Source organism: Bos javanicus, chromosome 20, assembly GCF_032452875.1.
Source record: "Bos javanicus breed banteng chromosome 20, ARS-OSU_banteng_1.0, whole genome shotgun sequence".
Classification (NCBI taxonomy): domain Eukaryota; kingdom Metazoa; phylum Chordata; class Mammalia; order Artiodactyla; family Bovidae; genus Bos; species Bos javanicus.
In genome coordinates this window covers 39,622,375-39,643,776 of record NC_083887.1, presented here as the reverse complement: position 1 = coordinate 39,643,776, position 21,402 = coordinate 39,622,375, and the positions used below count along the sequence as shown (strand labels likewise).

Here is a 21,402-nt window from a genome sequence, read left to right as displayed (position 1 = left end):
GTCAATGACCTCTTCCTAGATCCAGAGGCTCAGACCCTCCAGTCTTATACCATGGCCACTGGGCAATTCCAACAAGATATATGCTTGTGGGGTGTCAACCAGGACCCAAAAGATTCTAAAGAGCCACTATGCTCCAGGGACTCAAGTTCTAATTAAAGTCTGGAAAGATGGGTCCCCAAAGGCTCAACTCCAGCCCACACAGAAGGGCCCCTACCCTTTAGTATTTTCTATCCCCACAGAAGTCAAGGTACCAGGACAAGACTCCTGGATTCACTACTCATGAGTCAAGCCATGGAAGAAAACATAACAGCACACTCAATATACCTGTGAGCCCCTGGGAGCTCTCAGATACCTATTCAAGACTACAAATGAGTGCCATTCTAATGAACACCCCCAAAATTAAGTTTCCAGGGATAAGATATCTTAGGATAGCTCTAAAGAGCCAACACAGCTTGGCAGGTGTTGTACTCCAAAATAGAGAGGAGACAGATCTGATCCCTGAACAAGGAGGGACTTGAGCCATCTTGAATGAGACGTCCTGTTTCTGGGTAAATACACCCAGCTAAATTAAAGAAAGTCTCGTGGTCCTCAAGGAAAACATTCAGATCCTACAGGATCTCAAAGAATGAGCTGGAGAGTTCTCGGGGTGGCTACAATCTCACTTTGGGAAATCCTTCTCCTGACGAGGGGGAATTTGGTTGTGGCTAATGCCCCTACTAATCCCTGTTATCACCATATTGATGCTGCTTATGATTGCTCCATGTATTATCAACTGTCTAACCCATTTTGTCTCTGCCCAGGTCAACAAGCTACAACATGCAGTGACAGTTCAATAAGGATATATAAAACTACAGCCGACCACAGAAAATATCACTCACCCTTAGATGAACACTACTATAAAGACTCTGAGGCTTGAGACTAGCAAGAGGGGGAGGCCCAAAGCCCCTCACCATCCCAGCTCAGCAGGAAGTACCCAGAGAGACCTTGATGCCCCTATTCGAAAGAATTGGGCCTCCCATCTCTAGAGGGGGGAATGTTATATAATTAGAATAGGAGAAAGGAATCCAAAATGGCAGTGGCTAAAAGACAAAAAAAGGAAGAAACCCACGAAAATGGAACAAAGTAAAATCTGAGGACCTGAGTGAGAACCTCAGGTGAAACAAACAGCCCTCCTGGCTAGCCTAATTTACAGAGGGCAGGCTCAAGGAGAGGAGAAAAAACATAAAAAGAGGAGCCAAAATTGAGCCCCTCTCTTCTTTTGGGTTGGCCTGCCCTCATGCCTCATGGATGTATTTTCCTTTGCTTGCCAAATAAATCTGAGCTGTAACCAAGCTGTAACACTAGTCTACCATTTCAAATCTTTGCTGCAGTGAGACAGAATCGAGAAATTACACACTCCCCAGATAAAACCATCAGATCAGATCAGATCAGATCAGTCACTCAGTCATGTCTGACTCTTTGTGACCCCATGAATCCCAGCACGCCAGGCCTCCCTATCCATCACCAACTCCCAGAGTTCACTGAGACTCACGTCCATCGAGTCAGTGATGCCATCCAGCCATCTCATCCTCTGTCGTCCCCTTCTCCTCCTGCCCCCAATCCCTCCCAGCATCAGAGTCTTTTCCAATGAGTCAACTCTTCGCATGAGGTGGCCAAAGTACTGGAGTCTCAGCTTTAGCATCATTCCTTCCAAAGAAATCCCAGGGCTGATCTCCTTTAGGATGGAGTGGTTGGATCTCCTTGCAGTCCAAGGGACTCTAAAGAGTCTTCTCCAACACCACAGTTCAAAAGCATCAATTCTTTGGCGCTCAGCCTTCTTCACAGTCCAACTCTCACATCCATACATGACCACAGGAAAAACCATAGCCTTGACTAGATGGACCTTTGTTGGCAGAGTAATGTCTCTGCTTTTGAATATGCTATCTAGGTTGGTCATAACTTTCCTTCCAAGGAGTAAGCGTCTTTTAATTTCATGGCTGCAGTCACCATCTGCAGTGATTTTGGAGCCCAGAAAAATAAAGTCTGACACTGTTTCCACTGTTTCCCCATCTATTTCCCATGAAGTGATGGGACCGAATGCTATACTGACTTATAATTACATGATTATTCAACTTAATTAAAAACATTCTAAAATAGTACATTTAACAAAAGTGGGTTTATTTCCATGTAATACTTATTACATTTTTCTTACCTCAGTTTTATTTAAAGCCAGGTCAATATCTTACTCTAAATCACTTTATTAGTAATGCATGCTCTTTAGATATAAAGTCCTTCTGGAAAACATGCAACATTCAGTTACCTATTGGCAATGCACTTCAAGGAAAGTTTTGAAATTTGGTAAAAATAAACTTCAACCCCATGACCCCATACCAGGGTGAGGTGGGACGGGGAAAATATACACAAAATCACAAAGACATTACTGTCAAGCACCTTAGAGCTAATATCCATTTCACTTTAAAATAGCATTGCATATGGATTCAGGAAGAATTTCAAAGTATTTGAAGATCAAAAGGAAAGAGTCAAAGACTGACATGAATGTGGAACACATTAAATTAGCTAACAGGGTAGCTCTCATTCATTATTTCCATTTCTAGCTATAGGGGGGTAATCAAATACAAGTAAATTTACAGTTAAAAAGCCTTTGTGAATATTCAAATTGTAACAGAAAATAAATTTAAGGGTTTGTTACTTCTAAGGGAATTCATTATGTAATATTTGTTAGATGGACATCTCTGTAGTGCATTTTAAATATGATTCAACATCAAGGTAAATTCATATTCCAATAATTCTTTGCTTAAAGTGAACTCATTTGGGGTTCTATCATCAGAATTTATGGCACATTCTCATGAGTATAGTTTTCGTGGCAAATTTAATCCTTTCAGAATTGATTTTGGGAAAGGAATAGGCAAAAGTCTAGCTGAATGGCTGCTCCATGAAAATGGATTAAATATGGTAATCAAAGAAGTCATATAACTTTTTAAAATACACAGATTTTAAAGAAAATTTGGCCCTACTATGCAGCTTGTGGGATCTTAGTTCCCTGACCAGGGATTGAACTCAGGCCTGGCAATGAAAGCACTGAGTCCTAACCTTTGGACCACCAGGAAATTCCCATATTATTTTCTATTTTTAAAAAAGCTTAAGCAATTTTATGATATGTCTGCTGAGTGAAATGCCCTTATATTTTGTACACATCAGTTTGACTGCATATGACTGGGTTTACAATTCTTAAATACTCCATGCCAGTGTGTGTAAAGAATATTAGGCTAATTTCTAAGCGGACAGAAAAGTAGGTGATTACATTTGCACAATATGAACCTGCACTCACTGCCGGCCAGAGTCAACAGAGCTCTATTGTTATGCAAGAAACCCAATGGAAAAAGGGTCCATCTGATAATCTGACCTAATAAGTCCAATTTTGGATCATAGGAAAATTCTATTTCCAAAAATAAATGCTATTAGAAGTCAAGATTTAATTATAGCAGTATCCTTATTAAAAAGGAGTCAATTATTTGTGAGCATTGTGAATACTTCTGCTATCTAAAAGCTATCTGAAATTACTAAAAAATATCTACTTTATTCATGAATATTGACCCACTGGATCAAAGTGTTACTCCCCAGTTTAGACTTTACAAATATTTCTCGTACCTTGATTCAGGCAAGTGCCCCCTATTCTTTTCTTGTCCCCACCATAATCACTGCACCCTATTCTCTGAAATGCTCCAAAGAATAAGGAACCCCAAACCTCAAGGGTTCCTGAAAGCTGTTATTAGAGCAGCCAAAACTCTTTGCAAATGACTTTTCTGATGGGAACAATCATTTCTAACCTGTATGAAGAGGGGAATTCCCTTTTAGGTGCCTAGAAAAGAGCAATAAAGGTTGCTGGGTATATTAGTCAAGGTCTCTTGGGAAGACTGTTTCGTGGTTTATTCTTCTGAGCCCCTGAGTCATCCCACATTTTTGATGTACCTGTACTGTGATTAGCAATGTAACCAATAAAAATGTTTTTAAATACAACATGTAGAGCCATCAACTCTAAAATCCCTTGGATCATGACAACACCATCTCAGCGATAAGTCTTCCCCATAGTGGAGCTGGTCTGTTGATAGTTTTACTTAGTTTCGAAGAGCAGGAAGCCTGCAAAGGTAGAGAAGCGCTGGTGGTCCCCATGAAGAGCGCCATTGCCCATTCTCAGCCACACCTCATCCCCTTTGGCCAGCTTCAGCACTGCATGGTTGCTGGATGTATCTGATTTCCCCTTTGTTTCATAGCTAAAAGGAAAAAGAAAATGCACCAACTACTTAGTCTTTGAAGAGAACAGTCAGATCTTAACCAAAATCTATCCCCGCTCTCTCCCAGAGTCCCATACATTTAGGTATAATCTGGATTAAATTCTCTAAATGACACATGAGCAGAAATTACATGTGCCACTTATAGAACTGGCCAGTAAAACTCCCACAAACCATCCCCCTTGATCCTTCCTCATTACGACTGTGTGGAATGCTAATGACAATGACCAGAATGAACTTGGAAACCTTTTGTTGAAACCTGAGTGCTTGAAGATTGTGGCATGAAAAGAAAAGGAATTTCTATCATGTTCAAGCCCTTGGGTCAATGTTAGAGCAGTTCAATCCACCTTAACTAACAATAGAATTTGTATCTAAAGAAGTGTGCTGCCCTAACCCAAACTAAAACATGTTGCATCAGCTCATGGTCAGGGATGGAGCAATGAGGAAATAGATATTGTGGGCTTCAAAGCTGGAGATCCCTGTCATGTTAGAGAAAACCATCTGGGAAAATGTGGTGACTTGGAGTAGAATGTCTGATGCATCAAAGCTTGTTGTTCTTTCCACCTTCTGACTATGGCAATGATAATGACCAGTGCAAATTTGGGAGTCAGTTTTACAGATGGCAGAAAAGCTTTTACCAGCCCACATCCCTCAGAAACCTGTTGGAGCAATCCTCCATCCAACTTCCACACATTCTCCTCCTCTCTTTCAACCCCATTGCTCCCCAACCTGGAACCAGCCAAGAAAAATAGAATTCTAATATGTTCAAGCCACAGTCTTCTAGATCTCTTTGTTGTAGCAGTTTCACCTATCTAACTCATCTTTTCTCTTTTGGCTTTTCAAATACACTATCTTACTAGAGGCCAGGTTCCAAAAGAAAAAAAAGATGGCAATCCCCACAAATCATCAAAAATAAAAAAAAGCAAACATAAAGTTTTTCACAGTTTCTCAACACCCATTTCTTTAATTATGGGAAAGGTGTTGGCTCTCTGCCTCTTCTCTACAACTTAAGCTTGCTGCTAAGCTGCTAAGTCACTTCAGTCGTGTCCAACTCTGTGCGACCCCATAGACGGCAGCCCACCAGGCTCCCCGGTCCCTGGGATTCTCCAGGCAAGAACACTGGAGTGGGTTGCCATTTCCTTTTCCAATGCATGAAAATGAAAAGTGAAAGTGAAGTCACTCAGTGAAGTCACTCAGTCGTATCCGACTCTTAGCGACCCCATGGACTGCAGCCTACCAGGCTCCTCCATCCGTGGGATTTTCCAGGCAAGAGTACTAGAGTGGGGTGCCATTGCCTTCTCCGACATCTTAAGCTTACATCAGAGCAAAGTGCATTTTTTCTTTTTTATATGGACTTTTCTCCAAGGAGCCTTAGGGCCAGGTTGCTAAGATAAACATCAGAATTGCAACACAGCCTAAAGAGGGAGACTGGTTCCCAGCTCTTAATCTGCCAGCTCCAGGGATGATAGAGAAGGCCATCAAGAGAGCTAAACTCTAGGCAAACGGAGCAGAGAGTAGGAAAGGAGAAGGAAAGCCTGAGAGAGAAGGAAAGCCTGAGAGAGAAGGAAAGAAAGAGTTAAGAAAAGAATGCAAATAATTAGTTATGATGAGCGTTGCTAGTAATCAACTTAAGACCTCTTATCAACCTGCATGTTTTCAAGTTTATCAGATTCACTGCCCCACAAAGAGTAACGGTAATCTGACCATGTACTTGTGTATGGGAGCTCTGGATAACAAAGTTTGTGCTGGCCTCTGTTGAATCCTATTCACGTCCCGACATTGGCTATCCTTTGAGCAAACAATGGCAGCGTGCATACCTACGCTAGGAAAGACCACTTACCTGTACATGCTGAAGACCGTGTTGCCATTGTGCATGAGGTATACATACACTTCCTCCACATCCTCATGCTTCATCATGCTGAAGGTGAAGAAGTACACACCTGGAAGAGGCAGATATGAATCCACACTTATGTTAACTATTGAACACTGAGGACTGGGACCTCACATTCATGTCACTGGACTTCACATTTCATTTATTGCTATTCTAAGTGGTATGTAGGTTCTTTCTTTCTTTTTTTTTTTTTTTTTGCTTGGTTCTGTCTGACTCTTTGCAACCACATGGACTGTAGCTCACCAGGCTCTTCTGTCCATGGAATTCTCCAGGCCATTTCCTTCTCCAGGGAATCTTCCCTTCCCAGCAATTGAAACTGGGTCTCTTATATTGAAAAGAGATTCTTTACCATCTGAGCTATCAGGGAAGCTTGTGTTTTTCATGTTTTTTTTTTTTTTTTTTTTTGGCTGTCCTTGGTCTTAGTTACAGCACTCAGGATCTTCAGTCTTCATTGCGGCATGTGAGATCTTTAGTTTCAGCATGAGAACTCTTTGTTGTGCCATGTGGGATCTAGTTCCCTGACCAGGGATTGGACCTCAGGCCCCTGAACTGGGAGCACAGAGTCTTAGCCACTGGACCACTGGAGAATTCCTGTTATGTAGGTTCTTCTTGGCCTTTATTCCTATGAGTATCCATTTATCTGCTTGCACCTTCAAACTCCTTTAAATTTTTATGAGACTTTCTCAGTGCATAGAATAAGGTATAAAAGCCTGTCCCTTAGGTTTAGAGTAACCATTAGCAGCACCTTCCTCAGAACATATATGAACACAGTAGAGAGCCCAGCATGAAGGTACCCATGGCCTCCTGTGGCCTGACAAAATGACCCAAGGACAGCACTACCATTAACCAAAGATAAGGAAGTCATATGGCACAGAGAAACGTTCATCACTTCTAATGACTGCAGCGATTTCTCATGTTATTCACTGTAAGTAGGTGAAATTATGTACAATAAATAGATTGAACTTTGACTGAGCAGCGTGACCTTACTACTAAAAATATGAACACTTTTCATTTAAAAAAGACCAACACACTTTAAAATATGTTAGTTTTCTCGTAAGGGCCTAGGGTTGCTAATTGAAAGCAACTTAATATACCTGATTCACTTTAAATACCAGTTTAGAAAATACTTTTACTGAAAGATTAAGAGGAATCCAATAGTAGAGAGATGAATGAAAAGGAAAATCTTCCTAACTTCAAATGATCTTGGTTTTGAGAGTGCATTTTAGAAAGATGAATGAACATAAAGTAGCACATTCTTACTGATTTCCATGTTACATGTTTAAACTAATAGCCTTGCCTTAATGTATTTGAGCTGCTATAACCAAATACAACAGACAGCTCGTGCTCAGTTGCTCTGACTCTTTGTAACTCCATGGACTGTAGCCCACCAGGGTCCTCTGTCCATGGGATTCCCCAGGCAAGAATATTGGAGTGGGTTGCCATTTCCTCCTCCAGAGGGTCTTCCCAACCCAAGGATTGAACCCGGGTCTCTTGCATCTCCTGCACTGGCAGGTGGATTCTGCCACTGCACCACTTGGGAAGCCCCAGACAGACTTAGTAGCTTAGAAATAGCAACACATTTATTTCTCACAGGAAATAAATTTCTGGAGGCTGAAATTCCAAGACCAGGTTAGGGCCCTCTTTCAGGTCACTGAGTTCTGGTTGTGTCCTCTCATAGCAGACTGGACCCTATAGACTCTGTGGGGTCTCTTCTCTGAGGGCACTAATTCCATTTATGAGAGTTCATTGTGATGCCTAACCCCATCATCTTGGGCATCAGGTTTTCAGTATGTGAGTTTTGGGGGAACACAATCAGACCATAGTATACTTTGTGAAAGAAAAACCCAGAAACATCTGGAAGGAAAAAAAAAAAGCACCACACAGTTCTATGCTGTTTTCCAAAGGTGCAATCAAGTAAAAGAGAAGCTATAAGGCTACCATGTTGATCCATCTGCCTCTGAGTCAAGTTGAACCACATACAGATGTTATCAGTTCAGTTCAGTTTAGTCACTAAGTCGTATCTGACTCTTTGTGACCCCATAGATTGCAGCACACCAGGCTTCCCTGTCCATCACCAACTCCCGGAGTTCACCCAAACTCATGTCCATTGAGATGTATGATTTTGCTTAATTTGGAGCCAGGCTTGCATTTTCAATGCGCTGAGAATAAAAGATACAGTATAAAAATAAGCCACATCCATTCATATGCCTAAAGGTGGATCTATAGATGAAAGATAAAGGCAGATAGAAATCAGAGACTCAAATAAAATAATTTCTACGTGTGCAGTTTTTTGCATTTTACAAAACTTATTACTTACACACACAACTTTCAATGCCTCAAGAAGATAAAGTGGGAATAAAAATGACAGAAAAAAAATATTACTTTTCCTGAAGAAAAATGATGACTGCTATTAAAAAAAAATAGATGTAGAGGTATATTAGAAACACTAAGAAACCAGATGGCAAATAAATGAAATGACTAGAATTGGAAATATAAAAGTGCATCTATATTACATCCACACATGGCTTTTCTCTGCAAGGGAACATACTGAAATCAGAGACAATATATTTTCACTCTGGTTTTTACATCTTCATGTGAAATTCAACCTTCTCTGTCCCATAACTCTCATATGGTCATTTATAATCAACTCAAAGTTTAAACAGTAAAGTGGGAGTCTAATGATGGTTGTTATTGTCCAAATTATGTCCAGCCCAAGAAAATTCTAAAAAACAACTAAATCCTTGAGCTTCAATTATAAAATCATTGAAAGCAATGGAACCACTCATTGGGCATATCTAGAAGTGTTTAACAAAACAGTTATAGGAAAATTTAACACAAATCTTCAGAGCAGAAAATCACATAAAAAGGTTTAAAGCTAACTGAAGGGTGATGAAAGATCGTTTCTTTCACTTCATATGTCAGCTCATTTCTGACTTCAGCTGGGTAGAAAAATAAATCAAAGCACACATTAAAAGTATTTGTGACAAATCTAACATGGCCACTGCCTCCATCAGAATATTCTTCTTTTCCTTCTCAATGGCATAGACAGAGACAAAGAAAATTGAAAACAAGCACCAAAAATATCCATGCTCTGCAAAACTAGGAGACCGGAAAGAAAATCAATCAACTTGAAGTATCAGTTAAGTGCTGTCCTATGTCAGTGATAGCAGGCAGAGTCACACGGAGGCAACATGGAGGTTGGGCAAGGAATTTTGAGGAGGCCAAGTGGCAGCAGATCTCAAACAATTCCCAGGAAAGTGCCCTCCCCTAACCCCCAGTACAGAAGGGTCACTCTGAAGTACTGATGCTGAAAAGAAGCTCCCTTGAGCAGAGCCGGGATAAAGCAAAAGTGATGTTTGGGAGGAAGTTTGCCAGATAAAGTACAGAAAGTGTGAAAAGTCCTTCTGCAATGGTGGATCCTGGGATCTGCCAGCAGATAGGAGGCAAAGGAACTGGCAAGCGCAAGGCTGGCTTCATGTTTTTCTAGACCCGGTGTAGTCTGGGAAGACAGAAGAGTGTGGCCACACAGAAAACACACAGAGCTGCTGTAGTTGAAAGAAATGGAGAGTGCCCGCTTCGGCAGCACATATATTAAAATTGGAACGATACAGAGAAGATTAACGTGGACCCTGTGCAAGGATGACACACACATTTATGAAGCATTCTATATTAAAAAAGACAGAGAGAGAGAGAGAGATGAGGAGTCCCCTGGCAGCAAGGGAGGATACATTGAATTACCAAGCCAAGAAGTATGCTGAGGTCCCTTCCCTTCTTCAAGAAACTATGGCATAGTGCTGATCTAGGAAACCCATCAACCATCAGTTAATTTTAGAAAGTAGAAAAGAACAAAAATTATCAATAGATAAAGAATACTCCACAAGAAGAAATGTCATCATGTGGGAGATGGAAAATAAAACCAAAGGTTCCATCATGGGTTTAAAAGTATATTAATGAAGGAAATCCCTCTATGAAAGAACATTGTAAGACAGAATGTGGAAACCCATGGTAGAAATGATCAGACAAGAGGAAGAACTGAAAACCAGGATGACAAGACTAATGTAAAACACAGAAAAGGTTAAAATAGTACCACAGAAACAAGGCAGAAGAGAGAAGGAACTGGGAGAAGAAAAGGAGAATTAATCCTAGGAAGAAGCAATTAAGCCTATGCAGGATGTGTGTGTGTTGGCCGCTCAGTCGTGTCTGACTCTTTGCAACCCCACGGACTGTAGCCCATTAGGCTCCTCTATCCATGGAATTCTCCAGGCAAGAATACTGGAGTGGGTTGTCTGTACCTCCTCCAAGGGATCTTCCCAACCCAGAGATGGAACCTGCATCTCGTGTCTCCTGCATTGGCAGGTGGGTTCTTTACCACTAGTGCCACCAATGGAAAAAAGCAAACATGAAACGGAAGTAAAGAACACCAAAAAATTAGAGAAAATAATACATGTAGAAGACAGAGGAAAGTTAAAAACAAAACAAAGTGTGATCAGAGTTCTTAAAAAAGTTAACAAGTGTTGTACTAAGATGGACGGGGTACTGTTTGTGAGCACGTAAGAATATCTTATATCTGACATTGTTCGGAACTGCCAGTCTATGATGATAAAAACCTAGTTGACTTTTAATTGGGTTTATTATAACTGAAATATGCTATAGACAATATAGCCCATTATTGCCTGATTTCCTAACACAAGACAAACTGCTCCCAATGCCACCTCACCTTAGTACAACAATGAGAAGAAAAAACTGTATTTATATTTTAAGATATAATTCAAAGAAACTCTCCTGGACAAAAAGAAGGGTTCCATACACATAATGAAGAGACACAACAGGAAAATTTGATCCAGAATGATTAACATTTCTTCTGGAAAAATCACTAAACTTTGAAGATAAAGAATTCTTTGGGAAGTCAAGAAAAAGATTAAGTCATTTATAAGAGGAAAAAGCTCAGATTTATGTCTGAGTTCTCCAGACCAAATGCCAGAAAACAGGACCAGAAAAAAATATATAAACTAACGTTTTTATTTGCAGCCAAGGTTATAACAGTTTAAAGCAGGTAAAGTCTTAGAGAATACTGATGTCATAAGCTTTTTTGAGAAAATAATTAAAGGACAAGAATACTGGAGTGGGTAGCCTAACCCTTCTCAAGGGGATCTTTCTAACTCAGGAATTGAGCCAGGGTCTCCTGCTTTGCAGGCAGATTCTTTACCAACTGAGCTATTAGGGAATCTCTAATTAAAGGACAAAGTTTAGCTAATAAAGAGATGTTTGGGAAACTTTGGAAAAATGACCAATGGTGAACAATGAATATATATAACTACAGGATAAGTTCAAATTATAGAAGAGGATAATGTTGATAAACTAAAATGCAATTATTTTATACCTTGACAATGTACAAATGATTCAACTGGCAAAAGTTAAAAATTAAGAAAGCGAGAAAGATAGAATAAGTTCATTGACTGGCTTATTTGTAATAATATATATAATATTACATATTATATATATATATATATATATATATATATATATATACACACACACACATATATACATAATACTATCCAAAAGAAAACTGAAGAAGCTGTAATGTATTAAACAAAGTAGTTTTTTGCCGGGAGCCAGCGTGAGGAACTCCACCCGTGGCAAAGGTCATGAGGAAGGAGGCTCAGCATACACAAAGGCGGGATCGAGCCTCAGGAGTCCCCCTGGAAATTCTTGAGCATCTACCCCAAAAACCAGAGTCTGCCTACTTTACTGCTTTGTGTTCTCACCTACACCTCTGATTTACAGGGGGCTGTCCCCCACCACCTCTCTCTGAAAAAGAGTTAACTTACAGCTCCAGTTAATAAAGTTCCTGGGTGTGACAAGAGTGTTTCAACCTACAAACTCCTTTGGAAGTCCTCTAGCCTGCCTGAACAGGTTCTTCTGGCCACATGTGATTATTCACAGCCTCCCAACCATGAGAGGCATGAGATGTTCTACACTGATTACAAAGGAATACAGATTCCTTTGAGCAATTAAAAGATTGATTAGAAATTGTATTGGTGAAGGGTTTTTCACTTGTTGGGCCAATGTTTGCTGCTAAGTTTCCATATCCCTTACCTACTGTGTCCCTGGGAGTGTATTGATTAATATAATTGGTGTATAGGAATGTAAGTAGTAGCTTTAATGTTTGTAACCTTGAACCCTTGAGTTAATTCTTTTCTTGTTACAGCCCACCACACCTTTGGCCTATAGGAATGCAACTTTATCTAATGCTTTCAGAGGGTGGCGCCTAACTTTAGAATAATCACCTTTAGAGAAAAATTAGTTTTCTGAAGAAAGAGTCATAAAATGTTAACAGGCCTCCTGGCCAGAAGATGATGTAAATCACCTAAACTTTTGCATATGATAAATTTGCAGGAAGAAAGCCTGGCTTCGATTAGGATCAAGGACTGCTGTCCTTGCATGACTCTACCCCTTCCCCCATTATCCTCTATACACAACTTAAGGTATAAAAACTACTTTGGAAAATAAAGTGCGGACCTTGTTCACCGAAGCTTGGTCTCCCCATGTCGTTCTTTCTCTCACCTTCTGGCTGAATTCCCATCTGTAGCATGGAGACTCATCAAGCCTACTAATTTTGCCTGGGCTTCTAAGATCCGACCGGGGAGGCCTTAGTGTCTCCTCTCCTTCAGGAGAACGGGAGGATGCCTGCGGCCTTCGTAGGTGACACAAATTCCTTATCTTGGAATTTTATTAGCTTTCCACATAAACCAAGTTATTCAGCCTCTTTTCTCCACTGAATTTTCTCACTGAGCTATCCTTATTTAACCACTCTTTATATCTTTAATTCTATTGTATCCTGATCGCCAAAGCCGTCTCCCCTTCGAATTCCCTGGATCCACCGGGGCTGGACCCCGGCAGTTTTTGTTTTTTAGTCGCAAAGTCGTGTCCAACTCTTTTGAGACCTTGTGGATGGTAGCCTGCCAGGCTCTTCTGTCTATGGGATTTCCCAGGCAAGAATACTGGGTAGTTATTCCCTTCTCCAAGGAATCTTCCTGACCCAGGGATTGAACCTATGTCTCCTGCTTGGCAGGCGTTGGCAGGTGGATTCTTTAACGCTGAGCCACCAGGGAACAAACAAAGTAGACCTCAGAAATATTATTAAGGACAAATAGAAACATTATATGATGATAAAGGGTCAATTCACCAATAATCTAAATTGTTTTTTAACTCATGAATGGATAAATTAATATCACCACTCAGTGAAATACATAATCAGAAAAAGGAACACACTGCTGATTAATACATAGACATGAATAAATATTAAATTAATTTTGTTAAGTTACTTATATTCTACTATTTAATACCAGAAGACTATATGACAATTCCATTTATATGATATTTTAGAGCTCTAGGGATGGAAAATCAATCAGTCATTGTCAGGGGTTGACTACAAAGAGATAGCACAAGGGAAATGGGGAGATGAAAGCTTGTTCTGTTTGAAACAATAGTGATGGAGACATACCTCTATGCACTTGTCAAAACTCGTAGAACTGTACATCACAAAGAATACATTTTGCTGCAGGAAGAATTTTAAAAGCTCAAGTAGAATATCAGAGAATCTCAAAATAAGATTACGACAAATGAATCTAACTGTATTATGAAATCAATGAAGTAACAGAACTAAATGGCATGAAGAAAAAAGATGATCGGTTTTAAGGACTTCCCAGGTGGCTCAGCTCTGCCTGCCAATGCAGCACTAGTGGGTTTCATTCCTAAGTCAGGAAGATCCCCTAGAGAAGGAAATGGCAACCCACTCCATTATTCTTGCCTGGGAAATCCCGTGGACAGATGAGCCAGGTGGGCTACAGTCTATGGGGTTGCAAAAAAGTTGGAGACAACTTAGCCACTAAACAACAACAGCAAGGGTTTTAAAGATGGCATTTTGAATAGATACCATAAAAAGAAAAAAAATGTATACAAACATTGCACCTTAGTTGGTAAATTTATTTTTCATGGGACATGGGTGTGCAATTTTTGAACTACTTTATTTGTATACTGGTGCTGCTGCTGCTAAGTCACTTCAGTCATGTCCGACTCTGTGTGATCCCATAGACCGTGGTTCAACAAATAAGTAAATATATTACAGATTAAGAGGGTTGGGGTTCTCCTTGTCAAAAAAAAAAGCTGCAAAGAAACAAAGAGGATGCTAGGATGAAGCCAGTGGTGCTGGATTTGAGTCAGAGGTATCAGAATTAACTCATGTTTCTTTCTGTTTTTTAACATACAAGATAGATAGATAGAAAAATAAATATAGTTATGTTTTATAGTTTATAGTATTTCCCAGCCCTGCCCATGGATAGGACCCAGAAGAAGTGACATCTTCAGAGCAATGAGTATGTTTAGCATGGGTCTTTGTTTCTAAATATTGCTGCTGCTGCTGCTAAGTCACTTCAGTCATGTCCAACTCTATGTGACCCCGTAGACAGCAGCCCACCAGGCTCCCCTGTCCCTGGAATTCTCCAGGCAAGAACACTGGAGTGGGTTGCCATTTCCTTCTCCTTCTAAATACCGCTCCTCAACAAAAGGAACCACGGCTCCTTGGAAAAGTGAGTATTGCTAGAGCTGGGACAGAAGAAAATGGAATATGAGCTTGAAGCAGCTTGTGGCACAAGAAGTAAAAAAGTTGTTGGGGACTGAATAATAGACTCCACATATGCTCATGTCTGGGCTTCCCAGGTGGCACGAGTGATAAAGAATCTGCCTGCCCATGCAGAAGGTAGATATAAGAGACCTGGCTTTGATCCCTGGGTTGGGAAGATCCCCTGGAGGAGGGCATGGCAACCTACTCCTGTATTCTTGCCTGGGAAATCCCCCGGACAGAGGAGTTTGGTGGGGTATGGTTCATGGGGTTGCAAAGAGTGGGAAAAACTGAAGGGACTTAGCATGCAGGCATGCATACTCACGTCCTAAAATCCCCAGAATCTGTGACTGTTGCCTTATATGGCAAAAGGGATTTTGTGGGTATGATTAAATTTAAGGTTTTATGATGGGGAGCTTATCCTGGATTGTCGAGGTAGGCCCAAAGTAATCACACCATCTCTATGAAAGAGCCAAGGAGGTCAGAATCTGAGAAGACAAAGTGACGTGACAATGGAAGCAGAGCCTGAGATGTTGTGGGGCTGGTGACAGCCTCTGGAAGTTGGAAGAGGCAAGACACTAGAGCTTCCAGAGGAACCAGCTTTGGCCACACCTTGACTTTAGCCCAGTTGAACTCATTCTGAACTACCAATCTCCAGAACTATAAGAGGATAATTTTGTGTTGTTTTAAACGTAGTTTGTGGTAATTTGTTTCAGTAGCAATAGGAATTGAGTACAGAAGTACTCAAAAAATTTTTTTAATGTTTTAAAAAAATTATGTGAACTTCCTTGGGGGTCAAGGCGAAGGGATGAACACAGCTATGACATGTTTAAATTGCAATGAACTCAGTTATAACATATTTAAATTGTGAGAATATAATCTAAAGGGTCTTTTCAAGTCGGAGATAACTGTGCCCTCTCACTGAACTCTCAGTTCAAATGAGAGTTAAGAATGTAAGTAAACATGGTCATCATTTTAAAAAATATTTTTGTCTTTTCAGATTCTAATTCATTTATTTTGAAATCCAACAGGGAAAAAATTATATATATATTATAGATATATAGCATATATACACATATGTGTATATGTATTTACACACACATATACATATGTGTATGTATAAAAGTGAAAGTGTTAGTTTCTTAGTAATGTCCAACTGTTTGCGACCCCATGAACTATAGCCTGCCAAGCTACTCTATCCATGCAGTTCACCAGGCAAGAATACTGGCGTGAGTTGCCATGCTCTCCTCCAGGGGATCTTCCTGACCCAGGGATCAAACCCGCATCTCCTATGTCTCCTGCATTGGCAGGCAGGTTCTTTACCACTAGTGCCACCTGGGAAACCAGGAACTGAAGATTAACTGTACCTACAACAATCAAGATGATGTTGGTCAGATGACTAAAGATGACTGTCAGAGCTGACTGTGCTGTTTCTGCAGGTAACTTTCTCCTTCTGTATATAAAAGCTCTTGCCCCATTGGTTGCCTGGGGTGGGGGTGGGGATGGGCAGTTGCTGGCATCTGAAATAAAGCTAATTTTCCTTTCCACCCCTGGCCTGTTTATTGGTGGCAAGCAGCCAGACTCCCCCACCCACCACCCTTTCGGTAACAGGTTGACATTTCCTTCTCCAGAGGATCTTCCTGATCTAGGGATCAAACCTGAGTCTCCTGCATGGCAGGCAGATTCTTTATTGTCTAAGCCCCATGTATGTGTATATATGTGTATATTTACATGTGTGTGTATGTATGTGTATACACATATATGTGTGTATGTGTATATATATATGTGTATGTGTTTTATATATATATGTATGTTTTAACCAGAAATACAGAGAACTCATTCCCTTCCTCCCTCTCTTCCTCCCTCCCTCCCTTCCTTTCCTCCTTCCTTCCTTCCCCATTTTGGTTGCTAGATTGATTAATCCACTCATTTATTTTTACCTCTCACCTGATACTGGGGCCCCAAATCTCCCGGTCATGACATCAAAGAAGTTTCCAATGTTGGTTTCAACACTGCTGAAAATGATCCCACTGTTCTGATTGGTGAAGTGAGTTGCCAGGGAAGCCATGAACGCAATCTAAGGAAAGAGTTAGAGGTTAAGTAAAAGGCAATTTATCTTAGAGAAACAAGGTTTCAGAACAAGTATTATTTCAACAATATTTGTAACAGCAAGAGTGGGAATAATATGAACATTAATCTATGGAGAAAAATTGAATCATGGTGATTTTTAACATTTTAATGCTATGCAGCCACTGGAATGACAGTATATATCAATAGTTGTGAGCATGGGTTTCAGTGAACATTAGACTTTAAAAGGCTTTTTGAGATATTAAAATTCTATTAGCAAATAATACTGGAAAATTTTGACGAAATCTTCTATGTACAGTTATTAAATGCCCATTGGCATATACTAAAGGATCTGAAAAGTCCTTCAGCCAAATAACTTTTTAATTTTATTTACCTTGTGTTTTTTCCATAAAAGACACCTGTGACATTATGATTTATGATAAATATATATTTTATATTTGTCCCTCAGTTTTGACAGAGACCTCCTAAAATCCTCAGAATTTCCTAAGTGTTAAGGGCAATCAAGGTGTGTTTTGTTACGTTAATGAGGTAATTTTGGAAAAGCCCCTCAGGAGGGTCTGGTTGCCTGTAAAGCCAACTGAAAGTTTTGAACTCTCAGTGCCTCCTGATGAAAGTGAAAGAGGAGAGTGAAAAAGTTGGCTTAAAACTCAACAGTCAGAAAACTAAGATCAGGGCATCTGGTCCCATCACTTCATGGCAAATAAATGGGGAAACAGTGGAAACAGTGAGAGATTTTATTTTCTTGGGCTCCAAAATCACTGCAGATGCTGACTGCAGCCATGAAATTAAAGGACACTTGCTCCTTGGAAGAAAAGGTATGACAAACCTAGATAGCATATTAAAAAGCAGAGACATTACTTTGCCAACAAAGGTCTGTCTAGTCAAAGCTATGGTTTTTCCAGTAGTCATGTATGGATGTGAGAGTTGGACTATAAAGAAAGCTGAGAGCTGAAGAATTAATACTTTTGAACTGTGGTGTTGGAGAAGACTCTTGAGAGTCCCTTGGACTGCAAGGAGATCCAACTAGTCCATCCTAAAGGAAATCAGTCCTGAATATTCATTGGAAAGACTGATGCTGAAGCTGAAACTCCAATACTTTGGCCACCTGATGTGAAGAACTGACTCATGGAAAAGACCCTGATGCCGGGAAAGATTGAAGACAGGAGGAGAAGGGGACGACAGAAGATGAGATGGTTGGATGGCATAACCACCTCAATGGACATGATTTTGAGTAAGCTCTGGGAGTTGGTGATGGACAGGGAAGCCTGGAGTGCTGCAGTCCTTGGGGTCGCAAAGAGTCGGACACGACTGAGTGACTGAACTGAACTGAGCTGTGCCTCCCATCCCCCATACCTCTCTGCTCCCAGCCCTTCCCTGACAGATCTCTGCAGAGAAGACTGGGCCTGGACAGAGAATCCAGTAGCTAGTGATTTAATCATTTATGCCTGAATAATGAAGCCTCCATTAAAACCCAAAAGACAAGTTTTAGAGAGTTTTCAAGTTGGTGAACACATGGAGATTTGGGGAGAGTGCCTCTCAGCCCCCTTTCTCCACATCTTGCCTTATGCATCTCTTCTATCTGGCTGCTCTTCAGTTATATCCTTTTATAATAAATTGGTGAGAAAGTAAGTAAAATGTTTCTCTGAGTTCTTCTATGAGCCTCTTTAGTACATTAATCAAACCCAATGAGGGGCTCATCTGGAACCTTTGATCTATAGCCAGACAGAAGCACAGGTGACAGCCTGAACTTGGATTGGTGCCTAAAGTAGGGGAAGGTGGAGCAGTCTCAAAGGGCTGAACTCTTAAGGGTCAGAATTGAGCTGAACTGTAAGACATCGGCTTCCCAGATGGCACTAGTGGTAAAGCATCCACCTGCCAATGCAGGAGACGTGGGTTCAATCCCTAAGTCAGGAAGATCCCCTGGAGAAGGGAATGGCAACCCACTCCAGTATTCTTGCCTGGAGAACCCCATGGACAGAAGAGCCTGGTGGGCTACAGTCCATGGGGTCACAAAGAGTCACGACTGAGTGACAGCACACACACACACATAGGACATCTAGGTGGTGCTGGGGAAGTGCTCAGTGATGTGGGAATAACCCACACGTGGAAATGGTGCCACCACTAGAGAGTCACATTTGAAAGTCAACGCCAATCCCCTGTCCAAAGGAGTCATTGAAACTGAGTGTGAATTAAATCAATAATTTCTTTTTAAAAAATAAAATTATTATTTCTTGGCTGTGCTGGTTCTTCGTTGCTGCATGTTCTTTTCTCTAGAGCCAAGGATTGAGGTTCACTCTCTAGTGTGGTGCGTGGGCTTCACATTGCACTGTCTTCTCTTGTTGCAGAGTACGGGCTCTCGGGCGCACAGGCTTCAGAAGTCAAAAAAGGGGGCTTGGTAGTTGCAGCGTGGGCTCTACAATGCTGGCTCAGTAGTTGTGGAACACAGGCTTAGTTACTCCATCACATGTAGGATCTTCCCAGGCCAGGGATCGAACCTTCGTCTCCTGCATTGGCAGGCAGATTTTTTTATCACTTAGCCACCAGAGAAACCCCTAGATCAGTAAGTTCTTTCATTTGCGGGGTTATCTTCTTGAATGAATGGAAGTTTTAAGTGAGAAGAGTGAGAGAAGAAAGAGCAAATAACGTGAAGTTCTGGAAGACTTGGGGCAGAGTGGGAAGGCAAGCCTGGGAGAATCAACACAGAAAGGATTTGGGCAGTCAGAAGGACCACATGAGGGCACTGGATGCAGAAAGATGAAGAAGGGGTGACGTCAGACGAAAGATTTAGGAATGGGGATCAAGGGCCAGAAGTTACCCTCCTTTACAATCTGCCTAAGACCAATCTTCTATCCTCTTTAAGGCTTCCTTCAAAATGTGTGACTGTAGTTCTCCCAAATGATCATATTATGGTTTTAGGGTCAAGAAGCTGACAGAGCAAAGGTAACAGTTGCCAAGGTGTTCTCCCTTAAACTGGCTACTACAGGGCCCCTTAACTAGAATATAACCATTCACACATTTGGGTTAATTTCTAGCCCTGAGAATGTTTATCATCCATCTTATTAGGTACCTATAACCTGGACAGGGAAGCCTGGTGTGCAGCAGTCCATGGGGTCACAAAGAGTCAGATACAACCGAGCAACTGAATAACACTAACAATAACCTGGGCAGCCGTATCTGTCTCCTTTTCTTTCTAAATTTATACTGGCACCCAGACCCCAGGTTATTAAAATTATTAAACAGCATTCATTAAAAAGTTACAAAAACACAAACACTGGTTGAATAACACACAGGACCTCTTAGTTCACCCTTTAAAAAAAACCTGAGACCCAGAAAAATGATGGAATTTATCCAAGGGTAATCAACTACCACATGTGCTCAAATAAAGGGCAGTTTTCCCCCACTGATCTTTCAGATAGTTACTGTACTTTCTAGTTCTTTAAAAGTTTCTCATGTTATAGTATTGTCCATGAAAACATTAATAATCTATGAAAGAAACTGGAAAGTTTTATTAGAGCCAACCTGAGGATTCTAACCCAGGAGACAGTCTTTCAGAAAGCCGTGAGGACTGTTGTGAAGAGGTAAGGGGGTCAGGGCAGAGACCAGCGTGTACGTGGTTTTGGTGAAGGAGTGCATGCTGTCATACTCGCATCTCAGTAGAAGGTGACTGCTATTCTCGAGGACCAGACGTCTTAGTCACTGGTTTCAGTGCTTTTTTCTAAGTGTGGGAAGATCCAGGAAACTGGGTCCATGAGATTCTCTCCTGAAAAGATTTAACTGTCTGATGGCCAATTCTGCCAGTTTTCCAAGAGCACAAAGTACTTCATCCTGATCTTCACCTTGAATTCCTTTCAGGGTATACTGTAGATCGGCGACTGCAGTGGCTAACAACTTGGTTCTTATAGAACTGGCTGGTGGGCAACACTCTTTATTTTATAATCCTTTCCCTTTTGCCCTTAATTTCAACCACGGTCTGGGAGGCATTTTGTGACCAACTGTCCCATTGCCCTAGGGATGCTCATTCCAAGGCCAAGCCAAGATTTCCTTGATAAGACACTCCATGTACTGTTACCGGATGAGGCCCACTTAACAGTAGCCAACAGCCTCTGGACCACCTGCCTTACTAGTCTGTAATGGTCCAAGAAATGGTTCCTCCTTGTTGCTTCTTTCCGTATCTATTACAATCATTGATCTTACAGAACTGTTTATTTGGTCAATTGTTTCAAGTTCCCTGCTGCTGCTGCTGCTGCTGCTGCTAAGTCGCTTCAGTCGTGTCCAACTCTGTGTGACCCCAGAGACGGCAGCCCACCAGGCTCCCCCGTCCCTAGTCATCACTATTTTTATCAGAGACTCAGTCACTTGCTGGTAATGCAAGAAACAATAATCTTGTAAAATAGGCAGAATACAAGTAATATCGCTAGTAACATTAATAAGGTTGTAAGTAAGTAGTGTTATCTTCTAAGGAGTTACATGTCTGCTGTCAAAAGAAGAGAAATTGAGCTTTATGGTCGAGT

At 41.0% G+C, this 21,402-nt stretch overlaps 1 protein-coding gene and 1 non-coding gene across 4 annotated transcripts in view; one reads left to right on the top strand and one right to left on the bottom strand.

Annotated features, from left to right (window-relative positions):
• Nucleotides 1-2,136: 2,136 nt before the first annotated feature.
• Nucleotides 2,137-21,402, bottom strand: part of C1QTNF3 (C1q and TNF related 3) — a 32,571-nt gene continuing 13,305 nt past the window's right edge. For all 3 annotated transcript variants that reach the window (XM_061393772.1, XM_061393774.1, XM_061393773.1), the window contains exons 4-6: nucleotides 16,751-16,880; nucleotides 6,130-6,229; nucleotides 2,137-4,271 (exon numbers count right to left, since the gene is read on the bottom strand). In XM_061393772.1, the coding sequence (XP_061249756.1) occupies nucleotides 4,112-4,271; nucleotides 6,130-6,229; nucleotides 16,751-16,880 (390 nt within the window). In that variant the 3' untranslated portion in view covers nucleotides 2,137-4,111. The remainder of the gene's footprint in view (nucleotides 4,272-6,129; nucleotides 6,230-16,750; nucleotides 16,881-21,402) is intronic.
• Nucleotides 9,748-9,854, top strand: LOC133233842 (U6 spliceosomal RNA). Its single transcript, XR_009731890.1, has one exon. It is a non-coding gene; the product is annotated as a U6 spliceosomal RNA (small nuclear RNA).